The sequence below is a fragment of the Camellia sinensis genome, chromosome 3 (genome assembly GCF_055761805.1).
Source record: "Camellia sinensis isolate YWXY chromosome 3, ASM5576180v1, whole genome shotgun sequence".
In the NCBI taxonomy this organism is placed as follows: Eukaryota; Viridiplantae; Streptophyta; class Magnoliopsida; order Ericales; family Theaceae; genus Camellia; species Camellia sinensis.
Window position 1 is genome coordinate 70,871,659 of NC_138963.1, and position 19,852 is coordinate 70,891,510.

Below are 19,852 nucleotides of genomic sequence, written 5' to 3' on the forward strand. Positions count from 1 at the left end.
CTTGCACTGTTTTACAGTCCGCTCGAGCGGAGGATTGGGCGCTCGAGCGGAGTCATGTCTCAAGCTCGAGCGGGCGTCGAGCGGGGATTTCACCCATCCAGTACCTTTACAGTACGCTCGAGCGGGAAAGTTTGCGCTCAAGCGAGTACCTTTGTTTGCCTGTACGCTCGAGCGGGGAAACCTGAGCTCGAGCGGGACTCTGTTTTTCTGAAAATCCTGAAAATGCTTTTAAATGTGCATTTTTGCATCCTCATCCCATCCTAGGTATTCTTAGGCCTAGTTTAAGGCATTTAGATGAGGATATCGTTGTAGAACACACCAAGGCAAATTAGGGATTAAGTTATGATATTTCCCAACTGTGTAGCTTAGTGTGTGTTCAACCTGTGAACTGTGTAGGGTTGGCAACTGGGGAGACACGCTCTAGCATACTGTAGCCCAGAACTCTGTGAGTAACAATTGTGTAAAGATATGTTCAACTGATATCTTTTGAATACTGAACTGAACTGTTTACTGAACTGGTATTATTTACTGAATTAATGTATGTCCTTTATTTCTGAACTGTACTGTGGCATCCTTAGTATCTACGGTTTACTGTTACTGTTACTGTCACAGAGATCTCTGTCGGTTCCCTCGTGGAACCACTACTGTTTACTGACTGATGGCCATCATTACTGTTCGGTCTTTTAAGACCTACTGTTACTGTTATGCTAATGGATGTACCACATATGACTGTTTACTGTACTGAACAACTGAATGACTGATTGAAATGAACTGTTTTCATACTGTAAGGACATTCATTCTAAACCCCTTTACGCTTTATGTTATTCACTGGGCTTTAGCTCACTGCTCATATATATATGTAGGTGTACAGGCACCAGACCGCAGCTAGAGGCGTCAGGGTTACTCCAGTTTTGTCAAGCCAGCCTTTGTGCCTCATTGAGAGGTTCCGAGTTGCCATGCTATGGCTTGGGGGTGTTTTGTCTGCTTTTCCCCCTTCTGTACTGTTTTACTGTTTTGTATAGACCGTACTGTTTTGTACAGACGGAATGTTTTCTGTACTGTTCTGTAGGGTTGAGTCCCTTGTTGAATGGATGTGAATATTGTACATACTGTTCTGTACTGTTTATGTGTGAATGTATGAAAAGCCTTTTTGCATACAGACTGTCACAGCTCAATGGACACTATTTATTTACTGTATTGGCTTCCGCCAGGCCCTGTACTCTGTTTTACTGTATTACCGTTCTGCAGGCCTTCGGTAATCTCGGATTACTGGCCGGTTACGGTGCTAAACCCATAGGGCCGGGTTTGGGTCGTGACAATAGCCACCTAGGGTAGTCCACGTTTTTGATGAATTGTGCTTTCAGTAGTTTGTCCATCTCAGAGGTGATGAGGGTATTGCGTTCTGAGTGAAAAATACACTGCCTCTATCGAAAAGGTCGGAAGTGGGGCTCAATATTGAGATGATAAGTGATGAAAGAAGGATCGATACTTGGCATGTCTGAATGGGTCTAGGCGAAGACATCGTTGTGCTCGGCTAAGAGAGCCGTGAGATCGGCCTTGGCCTAAGAGGATAGTTGGCTGCCAATCCTGGCTGTTTTGGCTGAATTAGTAGGATCGATAGACACTTCAACAAGTTCCTCCATTGGTTTCCCTTTGACTAACTCTTCCTCGTCTTTGATGTCGAGACCTTCGATGATCATAGCCTCCTTCATTTTGACCTCTTTTAGTGAGGCGACGTAGCATTCTCTAGCCATCATCTGCTCGCCCCTCACGGTGCTGACCCTGAGGTCGGTTGGGAATTTTATGGCTAGATGGTATGTGAAGGTGACAGCTTGGAAAGCGTTGAGAGTTGTGCGTCTGAGGATTATGTTATAAGTGGAAGAACAATCGACGACGAAGAAAGTGAGTAGCTTGGTGGTCTGCCGTGGATATTCTTCGATGGTGATGGGAAGATCGATGAAGCCTATGAAGGTCACCCAATCGTCAGTGAAGCCAACTACCGGGATTTGGAGAGGGGACAACTTTTCTTCTTCGACCTTGAGTTGGCGATAGACGTTCAGGAAGATGATGTTTGAAGAACTGTCATTGTCGACAATAACCCATCTGACTTTGTAATTGGATAGGAGAGTGGAGATAACGAGGGGGTCGTCGTGAGGGTAACGAATGCCTATACAGTCGGCCTATGTAAAGGTGATGGGTTCAGACCATTACTTGGGTTGTTTGAAGGGGCGATCTAATGTTGTGACTTCCTTATCGGAGCCTTATTTGATTTTTCTGAGTTCGGCTCGCTAGGCCGAACGAGATGGCCCTCCGCACGCGAGCCCGCCTATCACGACCCCATTCCGCACCTAGTAGAATAGTGCCATGATGGCCAGTAATCCGAGATTACCAAAGGCCATCTTACAAAGATTCACACACAACAGAGTATACATAAGGGGCTTACATGTGCGGAAGCAATAATTTAATTCTAATTAGTCCATAAGAGCTGTGCATAAATCAAATGAAATGACATACATCATATCGAGGTCTTATAACTTGAGTACAAATGAATAAGTACATAATACATCTTGATCAAAAGGTTTCTCAAGCCGTCATATGCAAAATACAATGAATCACAAGCCAAGAAGTATAGTCTTCAAGATGCTATCAAAAGTATGAAACCAAAACATCATGCCAAACGCATCTAGGCGTCACCGTCGTCCTGCTCATCACCTACATATATATATATAGAGGGTGAGCTTGGATACTCAGTAAATAATATAATCAATATAGGGGTTTGCATGAATGATATCCGAGATCTTTAACAAGCCAAAACACATCATATCTTGTACGAAATCAAAGGACAAATCAAGTTCATCTACAAATCTTTCAAGTCTCAAGGGATGCTTACTAGCATCAATAATACAAGGGCTGACATAATCAAAGGTGCTACAAAAGTTTAGAGTCCCCTAGCACATACGGACTTGTGCTACAAATGTTTATAGTCCCTTAGCACGTACGGACTTGTGCTACAAATGCTTAGAGTCCCTTAGCACGTACGGACTTGTGCTACAAATGCTTATAGTCCCTTAGCACGTACGGACTTGTCAAGAATGTTATCAAAACCAAAGCTAATACTTGATACGCAAAATAGGGATAGTCATTCATGCTTAGGAAATACTTTTCCAAAACAAGCAAGGCAAAGCTTTATCAAATGTCATAACATAACTTTATTAAAAATACCACTCACATAATTCTTCAAGCATCGAGGTCAAAGCAAGAGTCCAAGTCCTACAAACACATGGCAAAGTCTATTGAATGCACTCTCAAACAAGCGTTATATGAATGCAAATGATCTCGGCATTCCTTCAAAACTAAGTCGGACCAAAACAAAACATTGTTTCTCAACTCAGGAAAACATAATGGGCACCAACCAGGTCTTGGCTGAGGTCCCACACCTCCTTGCCGAGGTGTGGTCTCGATGGCCATATTTAAGGAAATGAAGTCGGGAAAATCTGGGTTTCCCTCTGCTGAAGAACATGAATGCTCAATCACAACTTGTTATTACGAAATCTGGGATTTCATAAGATGAGTTCGAAAACATGGACCTGGGTACCCATACTTGAAGATCTTATGAAGACAAACACGAAAACATCAATCTTGATGCAAGCTTTCAGATCAAACAAGGCTTTTATTGAAGAACACATGAATATCACTTTCTCTTTCTAAAACCAAACTTTAAATCAATGCATGGCTTACAAATCGTGCTCGATCATGCAATGCAGCTAAATGAACAATAAGAACAACAAGAGTAGATCAAGATTCTAACCTCAAGACACGAATCTAACGGCTCAAGGTGTGAAGATCAAGCTTGGAAATCTATTCCCTCTCTAAGAACTCCTCCTTCTTCTTCCTAGAGCCTCTCTCTCTAAAAGACAAGATATGATACAAAATGATGTGTTTCTCAACAGCTCACTGACTTAACCCTCTGCTGGGACACGTGGCATCGACTGGTTGGCTCTTCTTAAAAAGGTGACTGAGTGAAAAGACAAGACTATGACAAAGTGTGTTCAACAAGCAAGATGGCATAGGCACTCCGGTAGGTAATGATCTCGGCTAAGGACAAGGCTTCGACAAGTAAGGTCTCAATGATCTCGGCTAGGAAGGACAACACTTAACTTAGCTGTGCCACACCTCAGCCTAGATGTGCCACACCTCGGTCTAGGTCATACCAATCCAAGAACAAGATCACTAGGTGCAAGAGTAACATCTCGGCCTAGATAATACACATCTCGGCCTTGGTGATGAACACATCGGCCTGGATAGTGACATCTCGGCCGATATGCCAAGGTGCGAGTGGAGGTTAACCAAAAGATTCCAAGATAGTCCTAGGTATAAGAGATTCAAAGGTGCGACCCAAGCTTAAGATGACCTCGGCTAAACTCACACCAAGCAAGGAACAAAGCATGCAGTAACACTTAAGCAAAACAAAGACAAGATTTGATATGCAAGCTTAACAAGACAAAATCATATAAATGCATGAGAGCATGACTAAGATGAAGTGAGGGTTGTTACATCCTACCCCCCTTAAAGAAGAAGTGTGCGACCCAAGACTCTATTTCTCTATCAACTAAGCAGCCAGGCAAGTCACTTGGAAAGACGTCGGGGAATTCCTTAACAACTGGGATGTCGGCCAATTCAACGTTTCCACTCAGATTGCTTAATATACTACACAAATAACCTTGACACTCTTTTTGAATCAACTTATAGGCCTTCATGAATGAGATCAAGTAAGGTGGGGATACTACTTCTTTACCTTGAAACGTAACCTCGGTTTTGTTTGGGGGTCTCAGTATGACACTTTTGGAAATACAATTAATGGATGCGTTATTCGCTACTAACCAATCCATCCCCAATATAACATCAAAATGAGTTATGTCCAACGGCATCAAATCAACTAATAATTCTACATTCTCAATCATAATAGCACATGCTCTATAAATGGATGCAACAATCATAGTTCTTCTAGACGGAGTAGACACAGATAACACATAATCAAGGGGTTCTAATTCCCTATTCAACTTCTTGGCAAACTTAGTAGATACAAATGAATGAGAAGAACCCGAATCAATCAATATATATGCATCTTGAGAGCAAATGGGGAGTATACCTGACACCACTGTCTCGGCACCCTGAGTGTCTCCTGGTACCGATGCAAAAACTCTGCCCTGTCTCATCTGTCCTCTCTCGATGTTGCCTTTCTGCGCCAAACCCGAGGGGTTCCCATTCTTCTTACTATCATCAGCCTTTGCCTTCGGACAGTTCTTCACTCGGTGACCCATCTCGCCACACTGAAAGCAAGTCCCTGACGCCTAATGACAAAGCCCGAAATGCGGCTTCCCACAATCTGCACACGTCGGCTTAGCATCACCTTCTTAATTAGAGTTGCTGGAACTGCCCATGTTCGCCTTCTTCTTAGCGTTATACGGTGCTCGGCGGTTCTCATAGTTCTGTCTCTTCCTCTGGCTATCTCCTAAACTCTGGTATCGGTTTAAGTTAGCTTCTGCTAAGATGGCCTTGTCTAATACCCCGGCGTAAGTTGGCATGTTGAGCATGTTCACTCGATCCTGTATCGATCCACGCAACCCACTTTCGAACTTCCTAGCCTTTCGGTATTCGTCGTCAACCATGTGAGGCGCATATCTTGCCAAGTCGGTAAAAACACGGTCGTATTCCGCCACTGTCTTGTTTCCTTGTGTCAGAGTCTGAAACTCTGTGGTCTTGCGGTCTTGGACACTAAGGGGAAAATGCTTGTTGTAGAACAACTCCAAAAATCTAGCCCAAGTCAAACCTAGATTGCTTTCTCGGGTCATCATCCACTATCTTCGTGCATCGTCATCTAACGTAAATGCTACCAATGACACCTTCTGGGCGTCGGTGCTGGGAAAAATCTCGAATAACTTCTCCATTTCCAAAACCCATGCCTCGGCCTTCATCGGCTCTATACCCCCTTGGAACCTCGGCGGTTTCATCGTTTTGAACTCTCTAATCAAGGCTATGGTGCCGTCTCCATATAAAGCTTGCTGTGGAGGCACTTGCGGCACTAGAGGAGGTGGAGGTGGGACTGCATGTCGGCCGTTCGTCTGCTCGGCCTGGGTAGAGGTAGTACTAGCATCCTGTGGCCTAGGCTGCCTCAACTCACGGACCAAACCTTCGACCAACCTCTCTAGTCTGTCTAATCTGTCTTCAGAATGATCTCGGCCAACTGGAGGTCTACCCCTTCTCATGATGCTAGGAGTATGCAAAATATGACTTTAAAACAAAATGAGCAAATAAACATGTATGCCAGTAACAAACAGTTATGCCGAGATGATGCACCCCTTGTCAAGTAGCAAGCAATATGATGCAATCCTAACATCATTCTAAGGGACATCCTATGCTCTTTAAGACTCAAAGTGTGTGAATAAACGTACTATAAGGAAACTTATGCTCTGATACCAATCTGTCACGACCCCATTCCGCCACTAGTAGAATGGTGCCATGATGGCCAGTAATCCGAGATTACCAAAGGCCATCTTACAAACATTCACACACAACAGAGTATACATAACGGGCTTACATGTGCGGAAGCAATAATTTAATTCTAATTAGTCCATAAGAGCTGTGTATAAATCAAATGAAATGACATACATCATATCGAGGTCTTACAGCTTGAGTACAAATGAATAAGTACATAATACATCTTAATCAAAAGGCTTCTCAAGCCGACATATGCAAAATACAATGAATCACAAGCCAAGAAGCATAGTCTTCAAGATGCTATCAAAAGTATGAAACCAAAACATCATGCCAAACGCATCTAGGCGTCACCGCCGTCCTGCTCATCACCTACATATATATATAGAGAGGGTGAGCTTGGATACTCAGTGAATGATATAATCAATAAAGGGGTTTGCATGAATGATATCCGAGATCTTTAACAAGCCAAAACACATCATATCTTGTACGAAATCAAAGGACAAATCAAGTTCATCTACAAATCTTTCAAGTCTCAAGGGATGCTTACTAGCATCAATAATACAAGGGATGACATAATCAAAGGTGCTACAAAAGTTTAGAGTCCCCTAGCACGTACGGAGTTGTGCTACAAATGCTTATAATCCCTTAGCACGTACGGACTTCTGCTACAAATGCTTAGAGTCCCTTAGCACGTACGAACTTGTGCTACAAATGCTTATAGTCCCTTAGCACGTACGGACTTGTGCTACAAATGCTTAGAGTCCCCTAGCACGTACGGACTTGTGCTACAAATGCTTATAGTCCCTTAACACGTACGGACTTGTCAAGAATGTTATCAAAACCAAAGCTAATACTTGATACACAAAATAGGGATAATCATTCATGCTTAGCAAATACTTTTCCAAAACAAGCAAGGCAAAGCTTTATTAAATGTCATAACATAGCTTTATTAAAAAGACCACTCACATAGTTCTTTAAGCGTTGGGGTCAAAGCAAGAGTCCAAGTCTTACAAACACATGGCAAAGTCTATTGAATGCACCCTCAAACAAGCTTTACGTGAATGCAAATAATCTCGGCATTCCTTCAAAACTAAGTCGAACCAAAACAAAACACTGTTTCTCATCTCGAGAAAACATAATGGGCACCAACCAGGTCTTGGCCGAGGTCCCACACCTCCTTGCCGAGGTGTAGTCTCGATGGCCACATTCAAGTAAATGAAGTCGGGAAAATCTGAGTTTCCCTCTGCTGAAGAACATGAAGAACATGAATGCTCAATCACAACTTGTTATTACAAAATCTGGGATTTCATGAGATGAGTTCGAAAACATGGACCTAGGTACCCACACTTGAAGATCTTATGAAGACAAACACGAAAACATCAATCTTGATGCAAGCTTTCGGATCAAACAAGGCTTTTATTCAAGAACACATGAATATCACTTTCTCTTTCTAAAACCAAACTTTAAATCAATGCATGGCTTACAAATCGTGCTCGATCATGCAATGCAGCTAGATGAACAATAAAAACAACAAGAGTAGATCAAGATTCTAACCTCAAGACACGAATCTAACGGCTCAAGGTGTGAAGATCAAGTTTGGAAATCTATTCCCTCTCTAAGAACTCCTCCTTCTTTTTCCTAGAGCCTCTCTCTCTAAAAGACAAGATATGATACAAAATGATGTGTTTCTCAACAGCTCACAGACTTAACCCTCTGCTGGGACGTGTGGCATCGGCTGGTTGGCTCTTCTAAAAAAGGTGACTGAGTGAAAAGACAAGACTATGACAAAGTGTGTTCAACAAGCAAGATGGCATAGGCACTCCGGCAGGTAATGATCTCGGCTAAGGACAAGGCTTCGGCAAGTAAGGTCTCAATGATCTCGGTTAGGAAGGACAACACTTAACTTAGCTGTGCCACACCTCAGCCTAGATGTGCCACACCACGGTCTAGGTCATACCAATCCAAGAACAAGATCACTAGGTGCAAGAGTAACATCTCGGCCTAGATAATACACATCTCGGCCTTGGTGATGAACACCTCGGCCTGGATAGTGACATCTCGGCCGATATGCCAAGGTGCGAGTGGAGGTTAACCAAAAGATTCCAAGATAGTCCTAGGTATAAGAGATTCAAAGGTGCGACCCAAGCTTAAGATGACCTCGGCTAAACTCACACCAAGCAAGGAACAAAGCATGCAGTAACACTTAAGCAAAACAAAGACAAGATTTTAAATGCAAGCTTAACAAGACAAAATCATATAAATGCATGAGAGCATGACTAAGATGAAGTGAGGGTTGTTACACCGCCAGCGATGACTCTGATCTCTCCGGCTGGGGAAACAGGATTGCCTTGTGTCTGGGGTTGTGGTGGGGGCCGATCATTGTCTCGCTTAGGTTGTGCGGGTTGTCGGAGGGGTATGTCGGCAGTGATCCCCCGGTGGGTCGGTCCTTGGTCGTTGCTGGGGACGAGCTGTCGTGAACCGATTGAGGCGTCCTTGGCGTATCAAATCCTCTACCTGCTCTTTAAGGTTAACGCATTCCTCAGTGTTATGGCGATGGTCCTGATGGAAACGGCAGTACTTGGATTGATCTCGCCGGTTAAAGGGAGATCATGATAGTTGAGGCCATTTCAGGTTATAATCTCGTTGAATCTGGTTCAAAACTTGTTCCATGGGGGAATTGAGAGGGGTATATCGCTCGAACCGACCAGGCGGTTAGGTAGGTATCGGTTAGTCGGCTCGAGCGAGTCGGTCAGTATATTGAAGGGGTTGCTGTGTATATTGGGAGGATCTGGTTTCGAGTTCCTTTATTTTATCCTTAGGGGTTGAATTTTTAGGTGTGGTATCTTGGCAAGCTGCCAAAGAGTCTTGGCAGGCTGCCAAAGAGTCTTCGACATTCATATATTTTTGGGCTTTGGAAAGAAAGGTGGCCATGGCGATCAGAGGGTTTTTAGAAAGGGAGAAAAGGAAATCAGATGGTCGTAAACCGGCCATGAAGGCTGTAAGGATGACCTTGTTGTCATTTTTCACCACCTGTAGGACCTCGGTGTTGAAACTGGTGACAAAGCTACGTAGTGAATCCCTTTCCGTCTATCAGATACTAAGCAGTTGAGTTGTTGGGCGCCGCTGGCGCTGAGCACCAATGAAATGGCTCAGGAAGGAATCACTTAGGTGTTGGAAAGTAGAGATAGAGTCCAGCGGTAGCTGACTAAATCATAGTCAAGCCGACCCCTTAAACGTTACGGGGAAAGCTCGACACATGATTTCGTCAAGAAAAGCATGGAGGATCATAAGGGTCATATAGGTCTCCAAATGGTCAACTGGACCCATTTTGCCTTTGAAGGAGTCGATCGAGGGCATTTTGAACTTGGGGGTAGGGGTTTGTCCCTGATGGAGGCGACAAACGAGGAGTTGGCTGTTGTAGAGGGTTTATTCTGTATGTTCCCCATGACTCCATAAAGCTAGAGTTTCATGGCTCAGAGTTCCGCATCCCAAATAGGAACATTGTCTCTTCCAGAGTGCAGTAGGGGCTGAACACTACTAGCCTCTCCTTCAGGGGCAGGTGCTTGAATTAATGGATGTAAACCCCGAGGTGGTGGGTTCATGTCTTGAGGTGGGGCTTGTAGACCCTCTTGGTTGGAGAGGTGGGCTTGTTGTAAAGGATGGTTCGGGGTCCGTTCTCAATTGGAAGGGATATCTTGTGGTGGTGGTGGAGGTATAGGGAGGTTTCGCTAGAGTAAAGTGTTAATCAAGGCCCGGTTTTGCTTGGCCAAGCGGTTGATGTTGTTGGTGAGCTCTGTGAAGTACTGAGGTGAGTTGAGGGTTGGGAGGGTCGGCTTGGGGGTCGACGACATTGTGTTGAGAAGCCAATAGATCTCATTGTAACCATCCACCTCGATGGCGGGTAAAGAGAAATTATCGGGAATGGGTCTCCGGCAACAATGAGCACAACTGTTACCCGGAGTGGCTTTCCCACAGACGACGCCAGCTGATGATGTTGCTGATCCCAGGGAGGGCGAGGCAGGTTGACCCACGCTTCCAACACCTTTCACCGGTCTCGGAGCTCACTGGTGGTGCCTGCAAAAAGGTCTAACGAGGAATGGGAGTCCCCTAGCGAACCCTCCGATGATCAAGTTAGAAAAGAGGAGATTGACTGTGTAGAAAGAGAGAGAGAGTGAGAGAGAGAAGAAGAACGGAGAACTTAACCTTTGATGTGTCTTGGAAGCCTCCTTATATCCTTTGTCCATCATTTCCTTGTCCACTCCAACTTGTTGTGTTGGCCAAAAGTCTATACTCTAGCTTGCATTGTTCACGGTGAGGCTGTCTGTTCCCACGTGAAAGGGTTATCGCATTTAATGCTGTAGGAGCCTCATTAATGACTGATGTGTGGTGCAATAACTCTACAGGATCTTTGTCTGCTTATGTGGCTGGTTCCCTGCTTGACAAGTGTTTAGATGCTATTGGTTCCTGGTTCAACGTTAGGTTTTCATTGGTGTTGGACTTTAGTATTTGAACCGTGAATTGGGCTCTACGTGGTGGGCTAAAAGCTTTTGTGGGCCCACCGATGTCAAACATCATGTTTTTGGAATCATAAAATTATTTTGGATTCATCAACATCATCATCTAAAACACAGAGCAAAAAACCATGGAGTATATGAATTGGAGTACAACCAAGAGCAAAAATCATAATTTTTGGGTTTTTGTTTTGGGTTTGATATGTATATATGAAGATGAAACTGTAAACTAGGTTTGATATGAATATATCAAGAGAAAGATAAAGATGAGACTGTATATGTAAATATATGTATATGTATGTACACATATAAAGTTTGAAGTGGAGAGAGAGAGAAGAAGATGAAAATAGAGAGAGAGAGAGAACTGAGTTTCCCCTAAAATGGAGAGAGCGAGAGAGAGTAATTGTCAATTTACTTCTATTAAGTTAGTGTACCTTTCGATCCAATAACCCTAGGGGATTATGCGGTCATTTCCGAATGTTAGGAGGTTAAGCTGTACCTAACCCAAACCACATGAAATAAAGTAAAATTTGCCCATTTACATATACATATAGGCAAATTGGATCAGTTTATAGGTAAATTTGATCATTTTTAAACTGAATACAAATTGATTCATCAACTTTTATCTTCATTTTACCAATTTAACTCAAACCCCTCACCTTCTTAAACCACATAAATTGATTTGAGTTCATTTAAATCAATGCAAATTTACGAGTTGACAAAAAAAAATTTATTTTTGGTAATTTTTTTCCACATACGTACACTATTTTCTAGTGTATATTCCATCACTTACAATGAGTAGAGCCCACACACGGACACTAAATTATGCAATAGAAAATAATTTGTCCCTAATCCTTATCCAGATATTACAACCACCACCTTACAAGCCTAGACAATTTTAGCTGTACAAACAGCGATCTTTTGGCATTATCATTTGGCATCAAGATTTAAAGAAATTTCAGACTTCCGATACCGTTAAAAATTGACCCATATTAGCTCATATATGACTATATTTTTAACCCATATTAGCTGATATATGCCTATATCACACCAATACATATTCTAATACTGCTATTTAAAAATATGTTTGGCATGCTTCCAAATTCGGTTTGTTCGGCCCCCCTCTATTACAAGGAGAAGATCATTCAAGAAGTACATTGAATCCACTAAATATGATTATTTATGCTACAAAGTACCTTGTAGAATGCCAAGACATATTTTGCTTAAGAAATAAATCCTTTGTTCTTTAAACTCTCAACGGCGTCCTTGATAATTTCCTCCATAGGAATGAAATTTAAACCCAACTCCATCAGCTTCTTAGATGCATTCTTGGCCCTCAATAATCCAGGTTGAGTATCCCTCAGCAGCCTTCAAAACCGACACTAAAATAGATTAAGCAATGCCTACATCTCACAATCATTTGTTACCACATAAAATTAAGCTACCGATCAAGAATTACAATGCATCAAAAAACACTAAACGGGCATTAAAAAACAAAGGCATTTGTTAGCCAATGTCTCACACATCGGAATTTAGGTCAAAAAATGTTTACAAGGTGAAAGACTTTAAAGTGTTATGAAATTAATGAAAAATGTTCTAAAATTTGTGAGAATTGTTTCGTGTCCATCTCGTTTTTTGCCTTTCTGTTAGCAAAGTGCAAGACCCAAAATGAAAACCACCTGGTATAAATAAGTCCATCACCAGCCATTACTCAAATTTGAGAAAAAGTTTCATTTGATATGAAATGCTCCAATGACAAACTCAAATTTTACTCATTTAAAAATAATAATAATAATAATAATAACAATAATAATTTCAAGAGTGTCTTTCTTTCATTTTTACCTCCAAAATATTTTCTCACGTCCTTTCCTGTACTTAAATTCCCTCCAATACCTCATGGTTTGATAATTTTTCCTTCCCCCACTTTCTCCTTTTGTACTTGCTCAAGAATACTTGCTCAAGAAAACCACAAAATTTGTTCACAAACTTTTGAATCAAAGACCAACAATGGGAGGGTGTTCTTTGCACAGGTCAAGAGAGACAGATTTTTTCATTTGCTTTGGTATGAGAAAGAAAAGGCAAGAGAGAAGAGTGTTTGAAATTTAGCTTGTTTGGTTCCAATTTCTTGAATTCAATTTTCTAAAAATTGATTTTTTATTTGTCGTAATTTTTTGTTTTTAGTGATTTTTTTTTAATATTTTAAGCAAATTTTTACTTTTTAGATACACTAAATATAAATACAATTAAAAAGTATAGTATTTGTGAAATTTTTTTTAAAAATACAAAAAAAATTACAAAAATTTACTGATTTTCGTATTCTTGTGTATTTATTTGATGTTTTAAAAATATTTTTTTGCAAATATTTTACTTTTTAGATACATCTTAGTTAGGTGCATCTAAAAGGTTTAAAAAAAAAAAAAAAAAAAAAACTTAAACTATTAAAAAAATTCACTAAGAACAAAAAAACACGAAAAACCAAAAACTCAATTTTCAGAAAATTGGAACCAAATAAGGTGTGCTTTTGTTGCTTATGGATGTATGTCCGTATAGGTTCGTTCAACAATGAATGGGGTTCGACCACTAGCCATTGGGCTGTTGCACTGAACTAGCATTGTTGTATGTATAGGTCACTTTAAGCAATGAATGGAGAATGCCGTTGCAAATGGCAAAGTGGTAAATAAATGCACGGTTGACATGTCATTTTTTTTACCATTGGAGATTTGAGTAAGGAAACAGGCAAACCTTGGTTGGGGGGAAAGAAAAAATGCAAAACTCAAATTGACAGATTCGAGTCAAAGAGTGGAGGGGTGCTTTAAGTGATTTCAAATTGTGTAAAATGGCCGCAGATGCCCTAAGATGATCGTGTTCCCATCATTGAGTAAAATGGCTGCACAATTCTATCTTTCAGATCAGAAATGATTAAACCATATGGCACAGAGTCATTAGGTTCAGACACCATTATCAAATCAGTCTCCTAGCTATAGAAGATTCAAATGGTTTTCTTATCAAAAACATTTTGCGAGTGTGGAGAGTGAAAACTGGATTCATGAACCATGTGAAAAGAGAGGGCAAAGCACATTACCTGGGGACCTTATATTCGGGGTAAAGTTCCGCAACCTTGGCAGCAAAGTCACCATAATGGGATATAGCTTCAACACACAAGTGCCTTCCAGTTGCTGATGGGTTTTCATAGAGCAATATGTGCGCTAAGGCCACATCTTTAACATGGACAGATCCCATAAAAACATCCTCATAAGTTTCAGTGCAGCCTGGCAAAGAAAAAATGTCATGTTAGTCTTCTAATTAATTGCCACACTAAGCAAAAGTTGACTCTCTGTATCATTACTAGCACCCTTTTTTATTCAACACCGTAAATAGTTTTCATGGCACAGAGAAAGCAAAGGTTAGTTTTGGTGCAACAACCCATGAAAAGCCTTTAATTTTAAGCCATATCAACATGAATCATCAATGCCATCAAAGTTGTTCTACTTGTCACTGAAAGAATCAATATCAAAATATATTAGTTTACCACAAGACAAGTTTCTGGGGCAGCTGTCAACTTAAGCAACCAACTCCTATGTATTGCACCTCATGTTTTGGGTGGATTTAAATTATGGTTTCAGCTTTAATTCTGCCTTAAGCAATATGAAAAGTGATTTATTTAAAAAAAAAATACAGTCATGTCAATTTACTAGATTATGAATAAAACAAAAGCAAAAATATTTATGTATTTTTTTGAATTGAAAATTTTACAAACATCAACTGGGTAGATGATGCTTATCAAACAAAAAATAAAAGGATAGATGAAAATTTTGTAATCCATTAGTTTCATACAAACTCTTTTTTTTTTTTTCTTTTTTCCCCCCAAATGTGTTTGCATGAACCCTAGCAGAACTACAAAGCAAAAGAATACCAAACAAAGCACCCATTCCCTCTCGTTAAATGATGCATTTACAAATCAACGATTACTTCTATAAAATCTAAATCGCTTATTTAAGTTGCTGCAGAAATTACCCTGAAGAAGGAGAAGAAGCATTAACATGCTTGCATTAAGGTTTGGGGGAAGAATTGGGCCCATAGCAGTACCAGGATTCAGAACAACAACATCCAAACTTTGTTCCTTAGCAAATTCCCACGCAGCTTTTTCTGCTAGTGTCTTAGAAACTGAATACCATAACTAGCCAAACAAATTATCCATTACAGTCCAGAATTATGAAAACCCATAGATCATGCATGAATCCTTTTAAGATGAAAGAACAGAAAGTGGTTACTGTAAATAAACCACAAAATATCCCTTTGCTATTAGCACTTTCAAGCAAAATAATATGCTATGATCTATGAAGCACGGATACTTTTAGAAGAGAGTCATATCCATATAGTATACCGATACTCCTCCAATACTTACTAAACGTATTGGATACGTGATATTAATTTTCTCTAATTTTGAGAAGTATCGGATGCTTTTCAGATACTCCAAATATCCAAACTATTATGCCAGTGATGTTATAGTAATTCTTGCATAGCATTAGAGTATAATTGTTGGAATAAATACAAGAATAACTTCTCAACTCTGTGCTTACTTCTTACAAAAGAAAAAACTAGTGAGATTGAAATACTACCTTACTTTTTCAAAATTTATCGAATTGACGTATCCTTATAAACGAGTCATATATGTATCTCATATCCATATACATACTTTTCAGAAAGTAAAGATAAATAAGAAAATATGATTATATTAAAATTGAATTTCAACGGTTAAACAACCAAGTAAACTTGCATACAACTCTATTGCATATAACACATTTAAGTATGAAAGGGAAAAATACAAGAGTAATAAAAACAGTTTTAGACTTGATATATTAAATGATATTTTCATAGGACCAACTAAAACAATAGTGAAGTGGTTGGCCATTGGCTCTTTTAATTAATACCAAAAGGTTTTTCACCATTTTCTGAGCTTATGTATAATTTAACACTAAAAATTATAAAACATATTTTTTTACAAATGTATTCTGACCATAACTTTATAAGTTTTGTCTCATCGCCAAATCTATATCGTATCATACCCGTATTCCATATTTGTATCCATGCTTCATATTTTCACAGAGTAAGAGACCACAGTTAACTTGGTGTCTATCTACTTGAAAATAAAATTCATTCTCATTTTTGTATAAAAAGGTGTTAAGATATTAATTACTTTTTATTTAAAAGAGTATTTACTTTTTCATTTCTTTTTTTAGAGGTGAGCATGGTCCGGTTTGGATCGGTTTAGGATAAAACAGGACCAATCCATTACCTAGGATTCCATAAAAATTAGAACCAAAACAAACCATTAAAATCACAGAACCAATCCAAACCAAACCATTTAAACACAGTTCAGCTCGATTTGGAACCACGGTTTCATATAATTTGCTCACAAGAAAAAACATATAACATTTTCAAAAAAAATCAACCTATCATAAATTTTAAAAATAATAATAAAATGGCCATCAAACAAACTACTCTCATAATATTCACCAGTTAAGCAAAAACATAACATTAAGCAAACATTGTTCAACATTAATCCGCCATAATTTTTCAAAACATAAATATGCCCATTGTTCAACCATTAATTTAAACAAGGATAACATCTAGCAAATAAAGATATTGTTCAACATATAGTAAACATAAAACTCTCATTAAACAAACATAAGTTATACGGTCCGGTTTAGTTTAAATCTGAAACCGTGGACCTAAATCCAGAACCAATCGACTGAGACTGGTTTCCCAATTTTCCAAACTAGAACCAAACCATGAATTAAAAAAACCAAACAAACCTACCAGCTTGGTATGGATCGGTTTGGTTTGCGGATTTTTCGGTTTCCTTACTCGACCCTAATTTTTTTCCATAAATCTCTCCTACTTATGAGACTTGAACGGGTCCTTGTATTACAAAATTCATGTAGAATTAGGATACCTTAAGCTTACATTTATTCTTGTTAGCAATTTGACAAAAAATAATCTTGCCGGTAAACCAAACTATTTTTTGTAAAAGCATACTTTTTCTTGTTCTTTAGTTTCTTTTTACCGTACCTCTCTACCTATTGCTTCGCTATAAACCTACAACAATGCAAAAGCAAGAATATATGTATAGAATAATTCTTGGTTAAAACTAATATGAAATTCTAATTTGACTATAGTATAACAATAGGATTTCATCATAAACAAAGCATATAAACGTAGTTGTAAATCTGCACTATGATCATTCCATGCCAAATCAGGAGGACAGAATTGTAATTTGCAAAATTACATAAAACTAATGACCGAATCAGATGGAATTTTGTGCTCATAACTAAAGTGGATTAATGGCCTAGCAATTTCATTTTCCTACCAGAAAACAACAATGTGGTTATAATAATTGATAATTCCTACTCACAAACTTTTAAATTGCAAGAGATCACTGGAGTTAGGAAGATAGGACATTAACTACAAATCAAAACTAAACAAATTTGGGAGGATGGAGGAGAAAAAAGGAGGCTCTCACTTCAATCTGCTTGCAGTAGTCTACATCAGTCCAGCAATTCTCGTCCTTGACCACATCAGCTGGCCAATAGCGGCTCGGCGTGATGGCCGATACTGACGAGGTCACCACCACACGTCGAACCCCCAACTCCTTCGCCGCTCTGAGTACATTCTTTGTCCCCTCAATTGCCGGTGCCAATAGCTCCTTCTGCAAATCACGGTCAACTATATATCTATTTACATTGATTCGAGTACGGGTGTCGAGTGCCGATATGTATCTAGAAATCGGACTCATCAAACCATAAATTCAAGAATACGCATCAAGTATGTGAGATAAAATAATATTATATGTAATTTACATTTATAACAATTATATAATAATGTGTACATATAATAATAGTGTTATATACAATTATATAAAAAGTATCCGTACAAAAATATCTGACACATATCTCGTACCCTTGTCCAAGTGTCCGGTGTACAACACGAGTATTTGATTTATTTTGAAGAGTCCGTGCAACATAATATATATCTAGATTGTCGATAATAACAATTGAACTAAGAGCTTGATGTGAATCATGATACAACACTCCAATACTTACTTTTTTTTCTTCAAACTTGAGTAAAAAATTGAGTTAAAAGCTTGATATGATGATATAGAACACTCCAATCCTTTCTCTTTTTTTATCAAATATTTTTTAAACTTATCCTAAAAACCTATTTTAACCATTCTTATAAAAGAAAACCATCTCCAATCCTGACTCACTCTAAAATTTCATCAAATTTGAGTAAAAATATTACTGTTAAGAATTTGGTGGAAATTCTGGTTCTTCTTTGATTTGCGCTCCATTTGAATCGCGGGGTGCAAAAAGAAAAGTACTGATAGTAGTCTCTCACTTTGGTGAAAAAAGAAAATAAAAGATTGTTATTTCTCACTATGATTATCATGTTTGGATGGATAAGAAAGTAAAACATATACAAACTCAATATTATAAATTTATTATAATCAATTAGAATTTTTTCTCACCAAATCTGCCCTCTTTTTATGAAAAATTAAATGAACAAAGTAGAGAGAGTTCTGTTTGGCAACATTTCTTGTTATTTCACACCATTTCTTGCCTAATTATAAATCAAACATGACAAATAATTCTCATAATCTCTTATCATATCTCAACAAATCACCCCATCCAAACAGAGTGTATACATACAGATTAGGTGAAATGCATGGAGCACACTTTTAGCCATTTTTTTCATCAAATTTGAATTTAATGAAAAAATTGATGAACGATTGGAGATGCTGATATATAAAATGCGTGTGTGTGTGTACAATTTGACAGGGGATGAGAGGTAGGGACAGACCTCGAGATCTTGAACTTGATCAACAATGACGGGAGAAGCAAGGTGGAAGACACCGGCGACGCCGTGGACGGCGGCGAGAATGGAGTCGTAGCGGAGGAGGTCCATCTGAAAGAGGCGGAGACGTGATTCAGCTCCTTCTAGGGCTTGGAGGTGCTTGGTTTCTTTCTCATCGTCTAGAAACAAAAGACAAGAAGCAAAAATTCGAAAGAAATACTAGTATAGCTCAGTTCAATTTTGGTGAGCATTGAAAGACCAATTTGAAATTGAAAGAAAAAGAGGGAGAGGAGGAGGAGGAGGAGAGTAACTGAGATGTTTGACAGTGGCGTGGACGGTGTAGCCACGGCGGAGGAGGAGACTGACCAGCCAGGAACCGATGTAGCCACTCCCCCCGGTCACGCACACCACCTCCCCTTCTTTCCTCATTGACATTTTTGCCTTCTCTCTCTTCTCCCACTTTCTCTCACTCTAGTCTTCAGTCTATGTGGTTTTTAAAAATATTATTAAAAAATTTATTTTTTATTTTAAAAATTACATTTTCATTTACTTTCCTTAACAATTTTTAGATTCTTTCTTTATCCTATTAAAATAATCTTGATATTTTTGACATAATAAAATAATGAAAACACATGTGAACCAACTCTCCAATTTCACAGCAAAAAGGAAAGAGAAAGAAGATTAATACTAGTGAACAAGCCGTCAGCATAGTAAATGATAAAGATGGTCCGTAATGTGGGCATGATTGTAAGTTACCTCAAGCACAAACAAATTATTGCCTTACCTTCCTAAGAATCAAGACACTGCTATGAGGCTGTCTTGTGACACGGGCAATGGATTATTAATCAAAAAAAGTCAAGCATTGGTGTTGTAGCAGGACCATTAATTCGTTACTTGAATAACTGGAATCGGGTTGGGAGCCTCTGGCATGGCTTGATTACTGATAGTTATTGCTGATACAATTAGATCCATAACATCCACTGAGGAGG

At 39.3% G+C, this 19,852-nt stretch overlaps 1 protein-coding gene across 2 annotated transcripts; it reads right to left on the bottom strand.

The window, feature by feature from the left end:
• Positions 1-12,067: 12,067 nt before the first annotated feature.
• On the bottom strand, positions 12,068-19,552 carry LOC114274786 (cinnamoyl-CoA reductase 1). Of its 2 annotated transcripts, XM_028216763.2 has the most exons (6): positions 19,175-19,552; positions 18,870-19,042; positions 17,533-17,718; positions 15,024-15,186; positions 14,092-14,278; positions 12,068-12,377 (listed from the first exon to the last, which is right to left on the bottom strand). In XM_028216763.2, the coding sequence occupies exons 1-6, from the start codon at positions 19,296-19,298 to the stop codon at positions 12,233-12,235; spliced, it is 978 nt and encodes a 325-aa protein (XP_028072564.2). In that variant the 5' UTR covers positions 19,299-19,552; the 3' UTR covers positions 12,068-12,232. The 2 variants fall into 2 exon arrangements, with proteins under 2 accessions (XP_028072564.2, XP_028072565.2); XM_028216764.2 differs by lacking the exon at positions 17,533-17,718 and having other exon boundaries at positions 19,175-19,366.
• Between the last annotated feature and the right edge of the window lie 300 nt (positions 19,553-19,852).